The 17,773-nt window shown below is 47.1% G+C and overlaps 1 protein-coding gene across 3 annotated transcripts in view; it reads right to left on the bottom strand.

Moving 5' to 3' along the window:
- KLHDC4 (kelch domain containing 4) overlaps nucleotides 1-17,773 on the bottom strand; it is a 30,689-nt gene that overhangs the window by 242 nt on the left and 12,674 nt on the right. Inside the window, exons 6-12 of one of the 3 annotated variants that reach the window (XM_068955321.1) lie at nucleotides 16,750-16,842; nucleotides 15,640-15,799; nucleotides 8,123-8,204; nucleotides 5,856-6,067; nucleotides 4,110-4,512; nucleotides 2,468-2,581; nucleotides 1,464-1,658 (exon numbers count right to left, since the gene is read on the bottom strand). In XM_068955321.1, the coding sequence (XP_068811422.1) occupies nucleotides 1,483-1,658; nucleotides 2,468-2,581; nucleotides 4,110-4,512; nucleotides 5,856-6,067; nucleotides 8,123-8,204; nucleotides 15,640-15,799; nucleotides 16,750-16,842 (1,240 nt within the window). In that variant the 3' untranslated portion in view covers nucleotides 1,464-1,482. Of the gene's footprint in view, nucleotides 1-1,048; nucleotides 1,659-2,467; nucleotides 2,582-4,109; nucleotides 4,513-5,855; nucleotides 6,068-8,122; nucleotides 8,205-15,639; nucleotides 15,800-16,749; nucleotides 16,843-17,773 lie in introns of those variants that run through there. The other 2 variants (XM_068955323.1, XM_068955322.1) reach the window with 2 other exon arrangements.

The following is a 17,773-nucleotide window of genomic DNA, read 5'->3' as shown; positions in this document are numbered from 1 at the left end:
CCTTTGGAAGGGAGCCCTGTGCACAGATGCTGTGATCTTAAAACTACTATTTTCAAACAACCTTAAAAAAAAAAAAAAAAAAAAAGTCAGCAACTCAGTGGCAGATTCCCCCAAAGCTTTTCTTAGAAAGCCACGGATGTCATACACATGCACAAGAGATCAAATGTCAACGAGATCAAGCACTGTAAACTAACCCAAGTGACACAACAACAAAGCAACTAATACTGTTAGCCACGCGAGCACTGCAGATTCCTTCCTAGGTTATCAACAAATGCTTTGTTTTCACTTCTCCCTGTTATTTTGCATGCAAGAAACCTCCTTATCAAACATGTTTTTATCTTGACAATTAAATCACATGGGTAGCCTGCTCTATTTAATCTTTATTACTTTCTAATTAGCCTTGCAGAACCTAGCGCTGCTCTCCTGAGAGCTGGCTTCCTGGTGAAGTCCCTGCCAAAACAATACCCGTGGCACCCTCAATTTCTCTGCACAAGGACAGCCAGTGCCTTCTGGTGTCAACTCAAGTCATCACTCGTTTGCTGCAACAGACATGCTTGTAGCCCATCTGTTGTCCCTATGGACTACAGCAACACTCTGCTGCAAAGAAAGCGATGCCTTGAGGAGAGGGGCCGTGTCAGGGAACAGGGGAAAAACAGCCTTTGAGAGTGTCAGACCAGTCCCTCCTGGCCTCAGCACACCATCAGGTCTCAAGGCAGGACATTTCACTGGTCATAAAGGGTTCATTTGTAGGACTACTGCTTTCTTGGCTAACATGCGAGAAATTGAACTGCGGGCTTCCACAAGCCAAGGCCAAAGTTGCTACATCTAATGCTAAAAAGGAAGAAACTTCATCAGGGGTTACAGTAGCTCTCACACAGACAAGGTACAAAAGGATCCCCGGGTTTCTCCAGGCAGCGTGGTGACATCTCAGGGCTACTGGTGCATCTTACAACCACTGCCTGCATATTTGACAGAGGGGCAGTGACTCCTCTTCCACAGAGCAAAGGAGAAAGATAACCTAGGATGGGATTCACAGAGAAAACCAAGATGATGTAACCAAGTAAGTTTATTATAGAAACCGTTGGAGACAAGTTCAGGCCCCAGTTAGGGGGCGAATTTCAGACTAGAAAACCATTGCAATGTGCAGTTTGTCTTCACTGACTCAAAACAACTTTTGAAACAAAAAAAATAACAGTATTGTATACTCAAGCCTCAACAGAACAAGTGCTTGGACAGCCATCATGTTCCCCTAGACCCTTCCACAACCTCTAGGGGAATAACGGCATATTCAGAGCATTAACCAAGCAGGCATACTGAGACTGGTCAGCCCAGGGGCGCTCGAATGGAGCGGACAAGCCGGAGTACCAGAAAGCCTGCTGGTCGCACCAACTGCCTGGCACATCAGGCTGAACTGCTTGGTTCAGTGGGGCTAATCAGCACTCCCAGCATGTTTCTGCACTCACACAGAACCAGCCTCAACATCTAGACTGAATCTTCATAGAACGCCTTTGCCATGGCATGCGCAACTTTCGCCACCTTCTTCTCCTTGGCATCTGAGCCCATGTTGCTGCGGGCTAGTTTAATCCAATACTGCTCCGTCCTGGACAGATAGTCTGCTTGCTTCTCATCAGGCTGAACAGATGGGTGCTGCTCTCCTCCTAGTACACAATGGAAAGGAGACAGAAAGACAGGTCACAAGCAGCCAATGAAGGCAAGCTGCTCTCCCATGCATCAGCCCAGCCAAGACGACATTTCAGCTAACGTGTTTAAATGTAACAGCTTAAAAACCTACCAGGGGCTGAGGTGCCCTGAGAATGGTGTACTATTAAAACTGTGTTTTTTCTCCGAGAAAAAAAAAAAACAAACCAGCTTGCTGCCATCTAACTGCTTTTCCAAAATAAAAGGAAAAAAAACCAAACAAACAAGAAGAAAAAAACCCCCAAAAACACCTTCCTTGATCCCAGCTTGAAAAACGCCTCTCATCCCATCTAGGCAGAGGTCACATATTGCTGTGAGAGTGAACCTCAGCTCTGCAATGCGGCACCCCTGAATGGGAAACAGTGCTTTAATCACAGGGGCAAGCAAATTTCTGACCACAAATAAGGATGCATTTGAGTGACTGTTGGTAAGTTGCTTAAGGCCTTTGCACAGGATTTTTCACCTACAGACCATAAAGGACAAACTCCTCTTTCGCATGAGGCTTGCGACAGATTGATATTAGTAAAAACACCACCATGCTATCCAAATTCTGCTGCCTTTGTATACTGGAAAATCCCAGGCAGCTCAAGTCACCACTAAAATAAGCTAGCTTGTGTTGCTAATTCAATGCAGGTGGGATTCCCAAATTGTGAAACCACGTTAAATTCAAAGGCAAGCCAATGAGGCCTTCCAGACTGACAGCCAAACCAGTAGGTATTGTACCAAAATCCATGTTATATTAGTATGAAAAAAAACAATTAATCATTACCTTCCTCATCTTCACTCTCCTCTTCAGAGCTCTCCTCTTCCTCTTCCCCTCCCTCTGCACCTTCCATATCATCATCATCATCAGATTCTGACTCCTCCAGCCATTCTTGTGCTTCTGTGATGAGAAAAACAAATGAAAAAAAAAAACCGTTTCCTACTCCTACACCCAGAACTGTCACGGAGGGATTTTCTCTCTCACGAAACTCCTGGTGCCTGCCACCGACTGCCACCATGGACTCAAAATATTACCTAACTTCAAACAGCCTCAATTTCCTCATCTGTGACATGGGAATGGCCAAGGTTCACTCCCCTTTGGGCACAGTAATGGCAAGTGACTGGTTTGTAGGTTCAGTGTAAATCCACAAGGACCGAAAACAAGTCCAAGCAGTTCAGACTTCATCTTTGCTACCGGCTCCTTGGGTGACCGCAGCAAATTGTATTGTCACTTGTGAAATGGCAGTAGCAGCACTAGGCGGTCCACAGCCAGGCAGACAGGAGTATGAAAAATTCATGAAGGCATTCAGATATTAAGATCATTAGGATCTTCTTGACAGAAGGAGGGCATACAGACAAACTTACAATAACCAATCATTTATGGCTTTTCTGCTCTGAGTACTGCCAGCTCACTGCACCTATGAACCACACTGCAACCTGTTTATACCACAGACCTCATTCAAAGAGCTATTTTTACAGTACTTGGAGCAGCTGTGACACATTTCTTATTGAACTGCCTGCTGCCACTGTGTGCAGACCCAGACTCCCCTATTCTGGCTGTACCAGTCTCATGAAGAAAGCTCTGGGGCAAGCAGAGCAGCAACCTCTACAGAGCGATCAGAAAGAAAGCGCTCTTTCCCTACACCCATAGCCTACAGCAGGCTTTGACAGCCCAATATTGCTTAGTCTACCACGGCAGAGATTACCACTCAGGAAAGAGGCTATGCCTTTATATTTCACTAAGATGCTTTGCTAGATCCTGGATCTTCAACTTCCAAGTCCAGAGAGCATCTTGTTTTCTCTCCTCTATTCTGCCCCGTACAGCAGGCCTTCAGGCGCAGGGTAGGAAGCAGAGATTTTCTAGATCCTATACCGGCAGCTGTCCAAGAACTGCTCTGAGATTTGGGATGTCAGCATTTACCATGCATCTGCATTCCCCCTGCACTTTGTTCACTATACAGTCTCTCCCAAGGCTTCTGTTAGTCCCTGGCTAATGCCCACATGCTCTATGGTGCCTGGACCCTGACCTCCTCAGGTGGGTGTGAACAGGGAAGAGCACGTATCCCTCTCCTCTGCTGAGTGGACAAGCATGGCACAGCAGGACTTCCCAGGCCTTATCCTGCCACCAGTGAACAAAGACACTGTTTACGTGCCTTCATTTTCAAAGCAGACCGACCAGAGCTCAATGTCTTCACTTACTGTAAAGCCCTGGACCAGGCAGGCTTCTACAGTGACAGTGACCATAAGACGCCACATACTACAGGTACTCCCACGATTCTTTCTGTCAAGAAACCACCACTATTCAATGGCTCATTGTCACCCTTGGAGGAACCTCCCTATGTTGTCTTCTAAAATACAGGACTGCTGGAAACCACATCCTAGTGGATGCTACATTAAAGGTGCAGGGAGAGCCCATCACCAGAGCTTACTTGGATCCATCTCCACTAACACTTTCCATTCTTCCATTTTGTGCAGATCGATGCTGTAGAGGTCACTGAGAGTGAACTGGCGATCGCCCACCTCAAACATTCCCCCATACACATAGAGAACCCCATGCTTCACAGCCACCATGGCATTGGAACGCGGGCATGGCTCCACTTGTTGGCCCAAGGCTCCATCTTCCTCCTCCTCCTCCTCCGATTCCGATCTCTCTCTCTCTTCTCCAGGCCCAGAGATCACCTGCTTGATTGTCATGACAGTCCCATCTTCTGCCACCACTTCTTTGACTATCTCCATTGGGCCTTGTGGAGGTTGCTTCTCCATCTCATCTCCTGCCCCCTCTGCCTCAGTTTGTCTGCCACGTCTTCGTTTCCTCTTCTCTGACTTTGGTCCCTGTTTATTGGAAAAGGGAACAGCGTGAGACTGTGTGAGACTGTGTGTAGCTAATGACATGTACAGCAGCTAACACAATGCTGCAGATGCTACTGGGAGGGAGGTGGGAGAATTCAATTATTTTTCACCAGGATTGTTAATCTCAGGTGATAGGTGCAGCATGAACTTCTACCAGCCATAAAACAAAGGGCAGTGAAACCCAGGGAGAACCCATGGCATGAAGCTGCTGCCTCTGTTAATGGCAACACATGCTGGAGAGAAGGAAAACAGCTCTTTTGCCCTCTGTCTTGCAGGCACACACACTCAGTCCACTAGTCTGTGACAGGAGCAAGAGAAAATAACATATCATTTTGTGAAATCAAAACAATTACTGGATGCTAAATTATAGAGCATTACTAGGAAGCACTCCAGGTCTTCAAAGTACTGTATGAAAGGGCTAGGAAACAGTTGGCTAGGAAGCCAGAAGCAAACACCTGAGTGGATGTTTGGCTGTTATTATGTAATTGACTTCTTTTTGAGAATACAGCCAGAAACAGTGGGGGTGGAAAGAAGGAAGTTCAGCCAGGTCATTTGCACCTGACTTCCTGCTTGAGAGCGGTTCAAAGCCAGAGATCTGAGGGCCATGTTTCTGAAATTCTTATGAGCCAGGGGTTAATATTTCATCTCTTCCAGCAGCTCGTCTACAAGAAGAAAACCAGAGAGTATTTTTGATTCCAATGTAACACAAGATCTTTTCACAGTAGCTTCTACCTAACTAGCTGACGTCATGCTTACACATCTGACCTGGAGCTGGCCTCCAGTAAAACACCGTAACTATGTTTTCATGCTGCCTTGTTTCATTCTGCATTACACAACAGGGTGCATGCAACCTGAGCCTGGGAAGGTGAGGAGGTTTACCTCTCGAACCGTTCTCACTCTGTGCACAGCTACCAGGGCTAAGAGGCTTCCTTTCTGCCCAGAAGGGTGAGAGTCTGCGTTAAATTGTGGGAACGAGGCATGGAGAGCACAAGGAGCTACACGACAGCAAAGAAGAAGGGCAGCATAAAGCTCAAGAAGCATAAAGCTGGAAGATTCGGTTAGTCTGGAAGCAAAAACCCACTACAATTGCACATCCCCACCTTCATGTCTATAGCCTTTCCCCCCCTCCACAATCAGCTGGTCACAGACCAAAGCAGCAACCACACCTGGTGGCTCAGCTTCTGGGGCACCCAGAGTTATTAGAGGCTTGCTCCTGGGGGAGCCCACTGCAGGAAAGTTGCATGGGCCCAAAAGGGCCCAGAAAAAAGACATGTTTCAGATGATCAAGGAGGATGAAGACATTTGTATTATATTCAAGACAAGACCTTTAGCTGTCCAGGAAACCAGCGGTTTTTCCCCATATCGTAGAAATAAATATCGTTGAAGAAGTCCCCTTCAATGCTCTCTTCCTCTTCCTCATCATGCACACCTCCAAACAGAAGGGAGCGGTTACTAGGACTGATCGCCACAGAGAAGCCGGACCTGGGAGCAGGTTTCACTCCAGAGGGGTTTAGCCGACTCCATGCCCACTTGTCCGCTGTAGGATAAGAGTAAACGTGAGCATCAGCAAAGAGGAACCTTGATCATTTTCAAATCTTGCAGGGCCCTTCAGTTCTCCAGTAATCTTTCCAAGTATCTCAGCAACCCATTTTTGACACTCTCGGAACTGCACAGCGCACCTTCAACAATAACATTAATCAGAATCACTTGCATTTCCACTTCAAGCACTCAGCTAACCTGTACATCCCTCTCTCCCTGTAGAAACCAGCTGTGTCTTCAATAAAGCAAACGCAGAGAGCTATCTCCAGGGAGTGCTTTCTGGAGGAAGGCAATGGGTCTCTTAAAAGGTGTACGCGCCTTTATAGGAGGGTGGAGTTCACAACGGGACTGATTATAGCCTTAGAGTACTAAGGAAAGTTACCTCAGGCACACCTATGGGGCCCACCCCACACCAATTCTCTCCACAGGTCCCTTCTACTAGAAGCATCTGGTCTGCCAGGCTGCACCACTGCCTTAATGGCAAGAATAAGTGCAAAGCCAATTGTAAGGAGGCCCAACCACACTCAAAAGGAGTACTCAACAGCGGGAGAAGGCTTGTGCCCAAAGCCCTCTGCTTTTGCTCCAGTCCCTTCTACTGTGGATTTATGGTAAATCCCTTAAACGCAGTCTGGGAGAAGCATATACATCGGCTAGGAACTGCACGCTTCTGAAGAAAACATAATTTCAACAAAATAAACTATAAATAGGACATAACGCAAGTAGTCGCTGGAATCCAGGCAATATAAGTGACCAACCCTCCTCCTCAAATCCCTCTTCAATACTATCAGGCTTGAAGACATCAGTCACAATTTTGACATTTTAGAAATTGAGCTCAAAGAAGATTGCGTCATTCCCTGAGCCAAGAATACAACTCCCTCTTAAGGAAAGAGATGGAATTCCTATTTCTGGGGATAATCACACATGGGGAAAAACAAACAAACAAATATTGATAATATCTCTGCATTAGGTAATCTCATGAGATCACTTCCCAGTCTTGTCTCTTAGAGTCTATAAACGAATGATCGCTACCAAACAGAGTTTGTCAGGAATAGGAATTTCCACAGTGTGGGAAATTCTGCAATACTAAAGATTTCGTGTTGTGAAATAGAAGAGCAACCACCAAAATTTCCCAGAGAAGAGGAATTTTAAAATGTTGTTTTAATTCTCTCCCACACGCACCAAAAACCCCCTAAATAACACTTCCTGTAGTTTTCCTGAAACTGCCTGTGCAGTTACGCAAGGAGCGTGGAGATCCTCAACTCCATCTCAGTCTATCCCAGGACCAACTGGGAAGCATCAACATGGACGATGTTGCGAGGTAGGAGCGATTCTCCAACAAAAAGTTTACCCCGACCTTCCTCCAGCAGCACCGCCAGTTCCTCTCAGAAGTTTCTCCGCCAGCTCCATTCCCCTAGCTGTTTCAGTGTCAGAGCCACCATTTACATCAGCTCTGAAATCAAGCCCCGTGGAGCTGAAAACCATGACTCCCTACAGGCTTCAGCTAACCAGCAAGCTTTACCCAGCAAGGGGGACGCAGCCTCAATCTTTTCAGGACTGCAAGTCTTTCAGGACTTCTTCAGGGAGAAGAGGACAGAACAGTTGTGGGGCCTACTGTCTACTGCAGACAAAAGCACCTTTTCCCCCACCGTTTCCTTTTACGGAGCACAGTGGTGAACACACATTCTGCCCACATATGTGGTGGGGAAAGGCCTGTTTTCCTTCTCTAGCACACCTAACCAAAAAAGAAAACAAAATTCCTCTAATATACCTCTGCAACTGCCGTTTCCTTCACCCTAGCCCCCCTTTCTAAATTAGGGTCCCGGTGCACAAGTGCACTTTATTCTTGGGGAAGAAGAAATATTTAAATCAACTCATGTGATATGCTTAGCCCCAAAGCAAACTCCAGGACATAGTGCTTTTCACTACTAGGGAAGTCTTGTTCCGAGTTTTGGGTTTTTTGGTCTGTTATCCAAAGGGGAGAGGGAACTTCTATTCACAGTCCTGCAGCATCACCTCCAGCACAGCTCTCCTAGCTCCGATTGTAGTAGCCTACCTTCCTCTTTGCCTGAACCTTCAGTCTTCAGTAGGAACATATCTGTATGCAGCGTGCCCTTGTCAACGTCTTTCTTAATTCTCTGCAGAGAAGGCAAAAAAGGGGATGCTCAGTGAAACAGCTCCAATGGATTAAAATATAGGGGGCCTGGCCCCTTCAGGGCTTGGAAAGTCACCCACACCAGAACGGTGGTATGTGCCATTCTTAACTCCACAGATTAGCCTCATCACAGTCTGAATCCGTACGTTCCCATGCTGAAAAAGCCAGCACTGCAACTGCCTCCTGGGGGCAAGGAGACAGCATATAGATCGCTACGCTGCTGTTCTGGAGCATCAGGCAGCTCTCAATCACAGCGTTCAAACCAGGGCTACATCCTGTGCTGAGTGGCAGTACAGGAGTTATTGAGCAATGTGAATGCCCAGGAGGGAAGTGAACGAGCCAGAATGGACAGAGGCTGCTGTCTCATGACCTTCAAGCACGCCTGGCTCAGTCCCATCCTACAAGAGAGCAGTGGGAAAGGCATAACAAGCCACAATTAACTTCTGCCTGTGATACTCCAGAGCCTCCCTCTACTCAGTGCTTGCAACATATACCCTGGGACTTGGAGCCAAATGAAAACTGCAGGATGCAGTTTAAGGACAGGAATTTTGGCATCCAGGGAAGAGAAGAAAATTGTCACAGGGAACAAAACCGATTTTTTAGAGAAGGAAGGAAGGAAGGACGGACGGGTAGCACCAAGGAAAGAGGAGACCCAAGTTTCTGCCTTTTACTCTGCCACAGAGAGTATCAGGTGCTCCCAAGGGAGACATTTAACATCCGTGCCTTAACTCCTCTAGCTGTAAAGAGAGCAGATACCTGCTTCACAGAAGTGGCACACAATAACTTTCCATAGGGCTTGCAAGGCCCTCTAGGATTCTACCCTTGAGCGCCGAGCAGAAGCTCAGAGCATCTGCGCTGTATCACTTGGAGGGCCCAAGCTGAGTTACAGATCTGTGTTTAGCACACACTCTTTCAGCCTCTGCCACCCTGCCATTTCCATCCCCCTACAACAGGAGCAGAGGTGACAGTGCTTGCTCTCGACACCACAGCCTGTCATTTTTAGCATGTAAGGCCCAAAGAAGCCTTAAGCAGTAGTTTTCTCTGCTGAACAGAAACAAAAGTCCCACTTCCACCCCTACTACAGGCAACGGCAAGACAGCAGGATCAAGCCTCAGTTGAGCTAATCAAATGCATCATTTTAAACGTGATTTTCCTCTGCTCCTTTCACTTTAAGCCCCTGTACTCCAGTGCTCATAGCAACATGCAGTATTTGAAAGCAGCGCTATGCAACACCACCGTAGGAGGTCTTTTAATAATGTCATTATCCACCACACATCCTTCAAGCAGAGCTCCTACTTCCTTGTAATTCCCATCCTCCTGGGGGCGACGGCATTGCTCTGCTAGGTAGCAGCTGCCAGGATGCAGGCAATGGATCCCAGCAGAAGCTGGGGGGTGAGGCCAGCGTGCAGGAAGGAGCAGGGCTCGGCTGCCCCTGGGAACACAACACCACAGAGCCTGCCTGTTCCCCCTGCACAGCTGTACCCAACCCAGCACCTTGCAGCTGACAGGTTTTGCTGTTGCAAGGTTTGTTGTGGTGTGCTGTTATTGCAGAGCCCAGTATTCAACTCTTAGGAAAGAGAAAGGCAGAGAGCAAAGGGAAACAAAATGTGTTTGGGGCATTGCACAACAAGGCTGTAACTTGGATGATGCTGAAAAGGCCCAGAGAAAGCCGGTAATGAAGCACCGGAGGAAACAGGAGAACTCTGCTCTCAGTGCAGCAAAAGGGAAGCTTTTGCTAGCTCAAGGACCAGGGTCCGCCTTTAGGGAAAACTTTTTTTTAAAAGGGTTGTGGCTCACATGTCTTCTTGCTCTCCACACACACCTGTGCATCCCTGTTATTACACTGAAAGACATATGCTCTGCAAGACAGGATGTCTATGATGGAGAAATCCTCTTCCGTGCTACCACTTCAAAGAGGTCAACAACTGCATTATGCTACCTGCAGTCCGTGAGCAACCAAACCTCAGGCACGCCAGGGAGAGGGGACCTGCAGGAACAAACATCAGTGACAGTCTTATCCTCTGAAGAAGGGGATATACAGTGATGACTCCTTCAGCCACTGCTAGCTTTCCAGAAGATGAAAAACAAGCAAGACAAGTTTCTGCATTGGTGAGAGGTTCTGAGGCATAGCTAGAGGAGCTCTGGTGTCGGAGAAATCACAGTCTGAGGGCCAGGAGCTCCCCGCTTTGAACAGATCCTTGAGAGAGGGCTGCGAGGACAAGAAGGGAAAGAAACATTGCCATCAAGGAAAGGTGCTCTAAGTATGATGTACATCAGTTACATACGCTGGTGGTGCATGTATACTGGCATCCATAGCAGAAGCCCTCAAGTTCAAAGGGCTGTGAGTCACTACAGAGCAAGTAACGCACTCCGGCAATGCTACACCTTGTTGTCCCTGTCACACACATCCGGAGTAGCAGAAGTCACCAGCAAGCTGCAAGCTGGGCATGACTGAGCTACAGCAGCCCTTTTAGTCAGTCCCTCACCTCAGTCAAAGACCCTTCAAGGCCCACCCAAATAAAACAGCTGTCAGGGATGGACGTAAAGAAGAGAGAGGGAGGGAGGACGTAAAGAAGAGAGAGGGAGGGAGGACGTAAAGAAGAGAGAGGGAGGGAGGGAGAGAGGGAAGGGCAAGAGGTTTCACATCTTATTTACAGCTTTGAAGGCATCCCAATGAAATGCCTGCCTGCTCGTCATACAGCAAATGGTGTTTGCTTCCTCCCCAGTCCCAGGTGGGTTCCAGCTTGTCCTTAAATGCTAGATGCAGTACATGTATGTCTGTGCAGGGAATACGCAGGGTGAAGAGTGCAGAAGCACAACTGTCAAGCACAGTAAGATCAGCGCTCTGTGCATGAAGCGGGAGAACATAACATATATTGAGAGCACTGCCGGCTTCAGTATCATATAAGCTGTGAGAAATAACTGCGTTATTTCTCCTGAAAACCACAAAGCTCCCTGTAGTAAACACACTGCGTACGTGTGTGACAAAGCTTCTTGGGCTGAGAAAACCCCAATGAGGTGGAGTGGGAGTTAGTTATTTGTTGTCAAAGAGATGCCTGTTTTCGCCAACTCACTCTGGCTCAAAAGCAGACACTCTGCCAGCAAGCAGCACACTGCTACTGGGGAGCAGAGAGCAATCCCCTCACACCCAGCACACCTACTTGCCCTAAGCAAATCGCTCCATGCGTCGCAAAGGGCTCCTGCTCCCACCCATCCTTCTTGCCCTGAAGTTCCAGATGTTTGCTTTCAAGCACAAAAGTCTCTTGGTCAGCCACAGTCTATCGTTTGCACATACAGATAAATTGGAAAGTTAGAAGAGCTTTGCAGACATTAACTAAGAAACTCTAGCTTCAGTGACAGGCATGTTTATCACCTTTCAAATGGCAAGGAAACTGAGGCATGGAGAGCTGTTCTCGAGAGGAACGGGACTGCCATAATTCCCCATTTATAACTGCTAAACATGCTTAATAAGAGATCAATAGTGGCCAAATACATCCAATTAACAGAAGCCCTTAGCAGGTAGAACTGCAGAGCGAACCTATCCTGCACAACCCTGCAATTCAGGCAAACGCTTCAGCCCTGCCACAAGCAACCTGCCAGCAAAATCCCCTTCAGTGTCGGAAAGCTCACTGCTAAAAAAATTACGCGCTGGTTTACTTTGACATCCAAAAGCCTCACACACCTGTAGTGCCGGCCCTCCCCTGGCTTGCAGTCTGCATCCACCCGCAAGACAGAGCGGTGTTAGCTTCCGACAGCTCCCCTCTGCATTCGGTGCTCCAGTCAGGCACAGCGCACTCATGTTGCCTAGCAATAGAGAGGTCTCGTTGCTTTATACGGCCAAAAATGCCGCTTGCTGCAGCAAGCCCCATCCCCAGCATGGGAAATGGGTGCGGACATGTTTAAGATCAGCAGGAGAGCAAGTCTGAGCTCCTTGCAGGCTTCTGAGGTACATTAAGGCAGAGCTGACAACATCCCCTTCTGTGGGGGAGAGCAGAAGATACCTTATCATTTCTGGGCTGAACACGAAACGGAAGAACACAGAGACACTACCGCGCTAAGAATCACACATTTAAAAAAATCCGGCATGCTATTGTCAAATTGTGCACCAGCATCTCATGTTAGTCATGTTTAGGATTCTAAAGCTCAGATTTACTTTCTCGCTATTTGCACCCTGGCTGTTCACCACTTAATTCCATCATCCGAAGTCAGCAACGTCTAGTGGCTGGTGCAGGCAAATACACGTCCGGGTACCAGGGCTCTTGCCCTGGCTCTGTCCACATACTCCTGGAGGGCCTTAGACAAGTAATTTTATCTTTTCTGCCTCCATTCAGCCATGAAAGAGGCTCCGTCAAAGCACGTTTCCCTTAGGATTGCAAAAGCAGCTCAGCTGAGCCCCTGGACTAAAACATCCATCTTCAGGTTATATGCAGGGGAATTTAGCAACACGGACTAACAGGCATTACTGAAAGTGACCCTCCACGCTCACTTCTTCATGTGATCGCAGCAAACCAAAGCAAAGACCAAATCTCCTACCTCTGTTGTGCCTTCTCAGCTCACGGTGCCTGGTGATTAGACTGAAGATGGGAAGATGGATCCCTTGACCAGGAAATGTTTCTGCTGCAAGTCGGTATTACTGCTCAGGCTTTGTGGAGCACTAGCAGCCAGCCTGGTACAAAGATGCCTAGAATCCCACCCATAACTATGAATCTCCTGGGCTTGTATCTCTTTTTGCCCTAGACAGCATGCATTATACAACTGGGCACAGCTATTTGAGTACTGTACTTTGGAGGACACTTACAAGGGCTAAGGGGACCATAGGATGTAATGCAACAGAACAGCCCGTTGCAGGAAAGCAGCCCTGCCACTGCACAGCTCTCCTCCAGCAACGTGACAGCCACATCATTCTCCAATACTAAAACAGAGCAGCAAGTATGCTTTCCACCTACTTCTCTCCAGACCAATTCACACCACAGGCATTCTGCAGTAGCAGGTCTGGCTTCAGGAGGCCTCCTTGCAAACCTGTACCCTTTTTACAGCACACGCAACCTAGCACTGCCTCTCACTGGAAGAGAGGTCTCTACATGTCTTGCTGAACGGTGCTTTGCTTGGACACCTGCCTGGTTACATACGATAGAGCCCAAAGATGTCTTCATAACACTCCTCATTGTAGCATCTACCTCTACTGGAGACAAGGACCAGCTCTTTCACCACGCCTGCCTAACTCCATTTTTGTTTCCCTCTACCTTTTACCTGTTATTTCTCCCAAGAGTACCCTGCCAATGCCTCCTTGGGCTGCATGCAAGTTTATAAACTAAGGAGAAAAAAAAAAAAAAACCTCAGCTCCATAACCACCCATAAGCAGAGAGAGAAAGAGAATTAAATAACCACATATTAATGAAATCATACGTTTCCTAGAGGGCCTAAATCTTGCTGAATAAATTTTCAGGACCACACTAAAAGTTTGTCACCTTTGCATCTCAAGAAAGCTGCAGAGAAAATTCTGTCCAGGGCTCTGGTCAGTTTGCAGCTGGGATGCACCACTTCTGCCTGAAAAACGCACTTGTGCTGCAGAAGATACAAGCGATGTGCCATTTCCAACCAAGGCTTTGGAGAGCAGCAGACTCAGCTCTCTACATTACAAAGAGAGTAAACTCGTAACTGCCAAAACATCAGGCCTTGGCCTGAAAGTCCAGAACAGGAGTGGTTACTTTAACCTAAAAGCTGTTCTGAGTCAGAGAGGAACTGCATACAACTCAGCCTTGCTCAGCGCCCTGCATAAAGGCTGAGGGCTTGTTTGTCACAGAAGAAGGCGGAGGACAGTCTTGCACTCTCCTTTCCCTTCTACTTCTCTTTTGTTACCTCAAGGCAACCCAGAGCAGTGCAACAGAGCTCACCCTGCTTAAGTGGAATAGAACCTACTGCAAACATGCATCAACTTTTCTATTTCCATGGGCCACAGTGTGCACCTGAAGCCTGGACACTTTCTGTAGCATAAGAGATCCACATCTAGCATGCAGCCTTCTCCCAGCTCTCAAGAGTGAGGGAGCAGGAAGGAGTGAGGAGCAGGATAAAGCCCATTCAGGTAGAAAATCCTCTGCGTTGTTACTGCTGTTTAACCAAAAGCACATCTGAGGAGAGCGAGCCCTCAGTGCAGGCCATGAGGAGGCACCAACGCTTCTAAATATATAGACCATCTTCTCTCCCTTTTCCCTCCTTTTCTTCTTTGTTCATTTATTCAGATCAGAAGAACAACGCGTCCTCCTCCCCCAGTGACACGCTGCTGGAAGCAATGCCTCTCCACTGAGAGAGCAGCAGCAGGATCTGGGTCTTCTGTCTGCATTCGCAACATTAAAAGCTTTTGCAGGAGCCTTTTGCTCAATGAAATATTTACTTCCTCCCTCCCAGCATGGAGACAGGGACACTTGGTCAATGAGGACATATGGTCGAAAGGGCTATCCAGTATAAATTACCATGACTGAAAAAGCAAGAAGCAGAGCAGAGGAAGCCTGGTGCTTATCAAAAGTCATCTGTGGCTTATTGAGTTTGCTAACTAGTGCTGCTTCCTTAACCCTTTCAGTGACGCAAGAAAAGGCAAGTTTTCTGGCAACTGCTGCTTTTAAGCTGCAAGTGCTGGAACGTGGCCCTGTAATATCTGAGAACGCTTTAAGCTGGCAATAACTATTACTGTTGTCATCACAGCTGCTCATTCCTGCCTCCATGACGTCACCTCCTTATATCAGACCAGATTAGCAGGGAAAGTATTCCTTTCAACCCATTTTAAACAAATATTCATTTTAACCAATGAATTTTAATTCATTTTAACCAAGATCAACTCCTTGATCACCACACAACTGCACAAACATTTGGGTCTGCGCAAAAGGATAACCAGAAGGCAAGATGCCTCTTCCGGTAGCAATACAGGTTCACGGCAGCCTGAGCCCTCCTGCGTAGGAGCAATCCAAGGGCACAGTTCCACAGTCACTTCAAGCTGGCACATCCACAGGCTAACACGGAAAGGGCACTTTGGTTACCAGTGTTTTCCTGGACATCTGGCAGCTGCCTGACACGTAGAAACTATTACACTGTCAGTCACAACAGCAGGCAGTTATGTGATGAGATGGTCAGACCTTGCACTGGAGACAAGGTTTGCGTAACTGGGCACAAGGAAGCAGCAGAGCAGAGATTTCAATTTTACTTTCCCAAACTCTAAGCACTTTGCCCTCTCCAAGCAGCCAAAACATAGGACTCCACAATACCCACAACAAACACCCATCAAGACCATCACAATGGTCTTATTTAGACCATTCGAGCTTGTCACATTTTAGTTTTCACTGTAGCCCTTCAGTTTTTCTTCACATCAGCTATTCTGTTTGGCATCCAGGAAATACCACGTTAGCTTACCACAAGGTCTCTCCTACCTGTTTGGAGTAGCCCCCATAGATGATTATGCTGCCCTCAGGAGTGGTAGCCATTTGACATCCAGATCTCGGAGCAGGCCCAATCCCTGACGGAGCCAGCTTGCTCCACGTGAAGGAGTCCAGGTTGAAGGCGTACACATCGTTGTAATAGATATAATCTCTAGGGAAAGCAAATTGGCACACCACAGGTTTTTACAACGGCTGTCATTTAGGACAGGATAAAACACCACTTCAGGAACAGCACCAGGAAACTCTGAAGAGGTGCAACAACACCTTATTCAACTCCTTGCGTTTATGGCCTTGCTTCCTCTGCAGCCATAACAATGTGCAGTCTAAGATCTGCTGGGGTGAAGGTTACCGTTGCAGTGCAACAATACACATTTGACAAAGCTGCTTTAAGCAAGATCGCTCCAGGTTTTTTTTTAATCTATGTTATTCCTTACTACAATAGAGGTTTCAGCCACTCTCTCCAGGAAACACAGTTCCAGGTAATTTAAACCAGAACACGAAAGATCAAAATAGATTAGGGCTATATCTGTCCAAGGGAGAAAAACCAAACAAAACAAAAACACCACCATACTCACGCTCTATTTCAACTAGCAAACTTACATTCTGCTTACACACAGGAAGCTCTGCACAGGCTAAACTCCCAAGTACGCAGCCAGCCCTAGGGTAGGCTTTGAAACTTGTGCTGTGCTCCCAGGGACTGCAGTTACACTGCTTACCACCTCTGAGACAATACGTAGCTCAGCTCTGCTCCCAGCTCCCAGGACAGCATAGCTGTGACCTTCCACGGTACCCAAGAGCCTACTAGGGGAGATGTTCCTAAGAGAGGGCTCTTGACAAGACTCAGAGGCCAAAAATTAATGTCCTAAGCTTTAGCTAGGAGGAGGAGGAACTACTTCAGTAATAAGCTAAGTGGCATAATGGTTTCTTGAACACTGAAAGACTTTAAATCAAGATCATTTCTCTTCTTAAAATAAAATTCTAGTTCAGCTCCAGTACTGCTCAGGATAAGCCTTGCATTAAAGCCCAACTTTCTGTTATGGGTGAAATTCAAATCTCTGTTACAGAGGATTCAGTACCCTCAGCCATCCCGCAGAAACCCACCTTGCGCTCTCATGGAAACCTCCAAAGACAATCAGCTGTCTTTTGCAAGCAACCATTCGATGTCCACTTCTTCCAGAGGGTCCTCCTGATGCCCTGAAAAGCAAAGCAATTCCACTCATCTACAAGGCTCCCCTTCCTGTTAGGGTGCCAGTCCGTTTTCATTTAAGTCATGGGCAGCTGGGCTGACTGAGTTCAGCTTCTCCTCTCCTGGCACAGGAAACTAGGAGGAACTTCTTTACCTTAATACTTATGTATGCATTCCTCCAGAACAGTACGTGTGCTCTTCCTGTATTGCTCGGTATTTACAAGACAGGCATTTTGCAGTTACAGTTTTATTCCTAGTGATAAGCCATCCAGCCTCTAACAGTATCCAAAGTCTTGAAGTCTTTTCTGCCATGACTCAGGAGCTAATTTTTCAGGAGAGTTTAATGAATAGCAGTTAACTCCCACAATTGCAAGAAAGGCACTCTAGACAGAGATGCTTTCTCTAAGTACCAAGTAAGAGCCAGAGTCTGGCTGTGACATTCACTCTTCTTCAATGTCTTAGGAAATCATCTTTCATGCTGTCTTCACTTACCCATCTACAGTTAGGATGTAACGTCAAACTAACAAGAATACTTTGTAAATCACCTACGTTTCCTCAAGAACAAAGGCACTGCAACAGAGCAAGTCATCACTATTATCTTACATATTAAACAAGCAGATATGCATCACTGTTCTGCTCTTGCCAAGCCTTCCTGACCTTTCAGTTAAATGCGCCACTTCCATTTCCAGGAACGAGCCCCAGCACCCCAACTGTCATATCCAAAGCCTCAGGCAAGGCCAGGCAGCTGGCAATGACATTCCCGAGAGGCAATAAAGATCCACCTTCCTTTACGTTCACCCATAGTCAGAGCATCAAATTAGAGACAACAAAAAACCTTCAAGAACTCTACAAACAGAGGTGACTTCAGGCCCAGCACAGCCCACGCAGAAAACAAGGTTTTTCCTTTGTTCTTTGACACCTTGGATTATTCTATCACAT

This window comes from Struthio camelus, chromosome 10, assembly GCF_040807025.1.
Source record: "Struthio camelus isolate bStrCam1 chromosome 10, bStrCam1.hap1, whole genome shotgun sequence".
In the NCBI taxonomy this organism is placed as follows: domain Eukaryota; kingdom Metazoa; phylum Chordata; class Aves; order Struthioniformes; family Struthionidae; genus Struthio; species Struthio camelus.
This window is presented reverse-complemented; position numbering and strand designations above follow the sequence as displayed.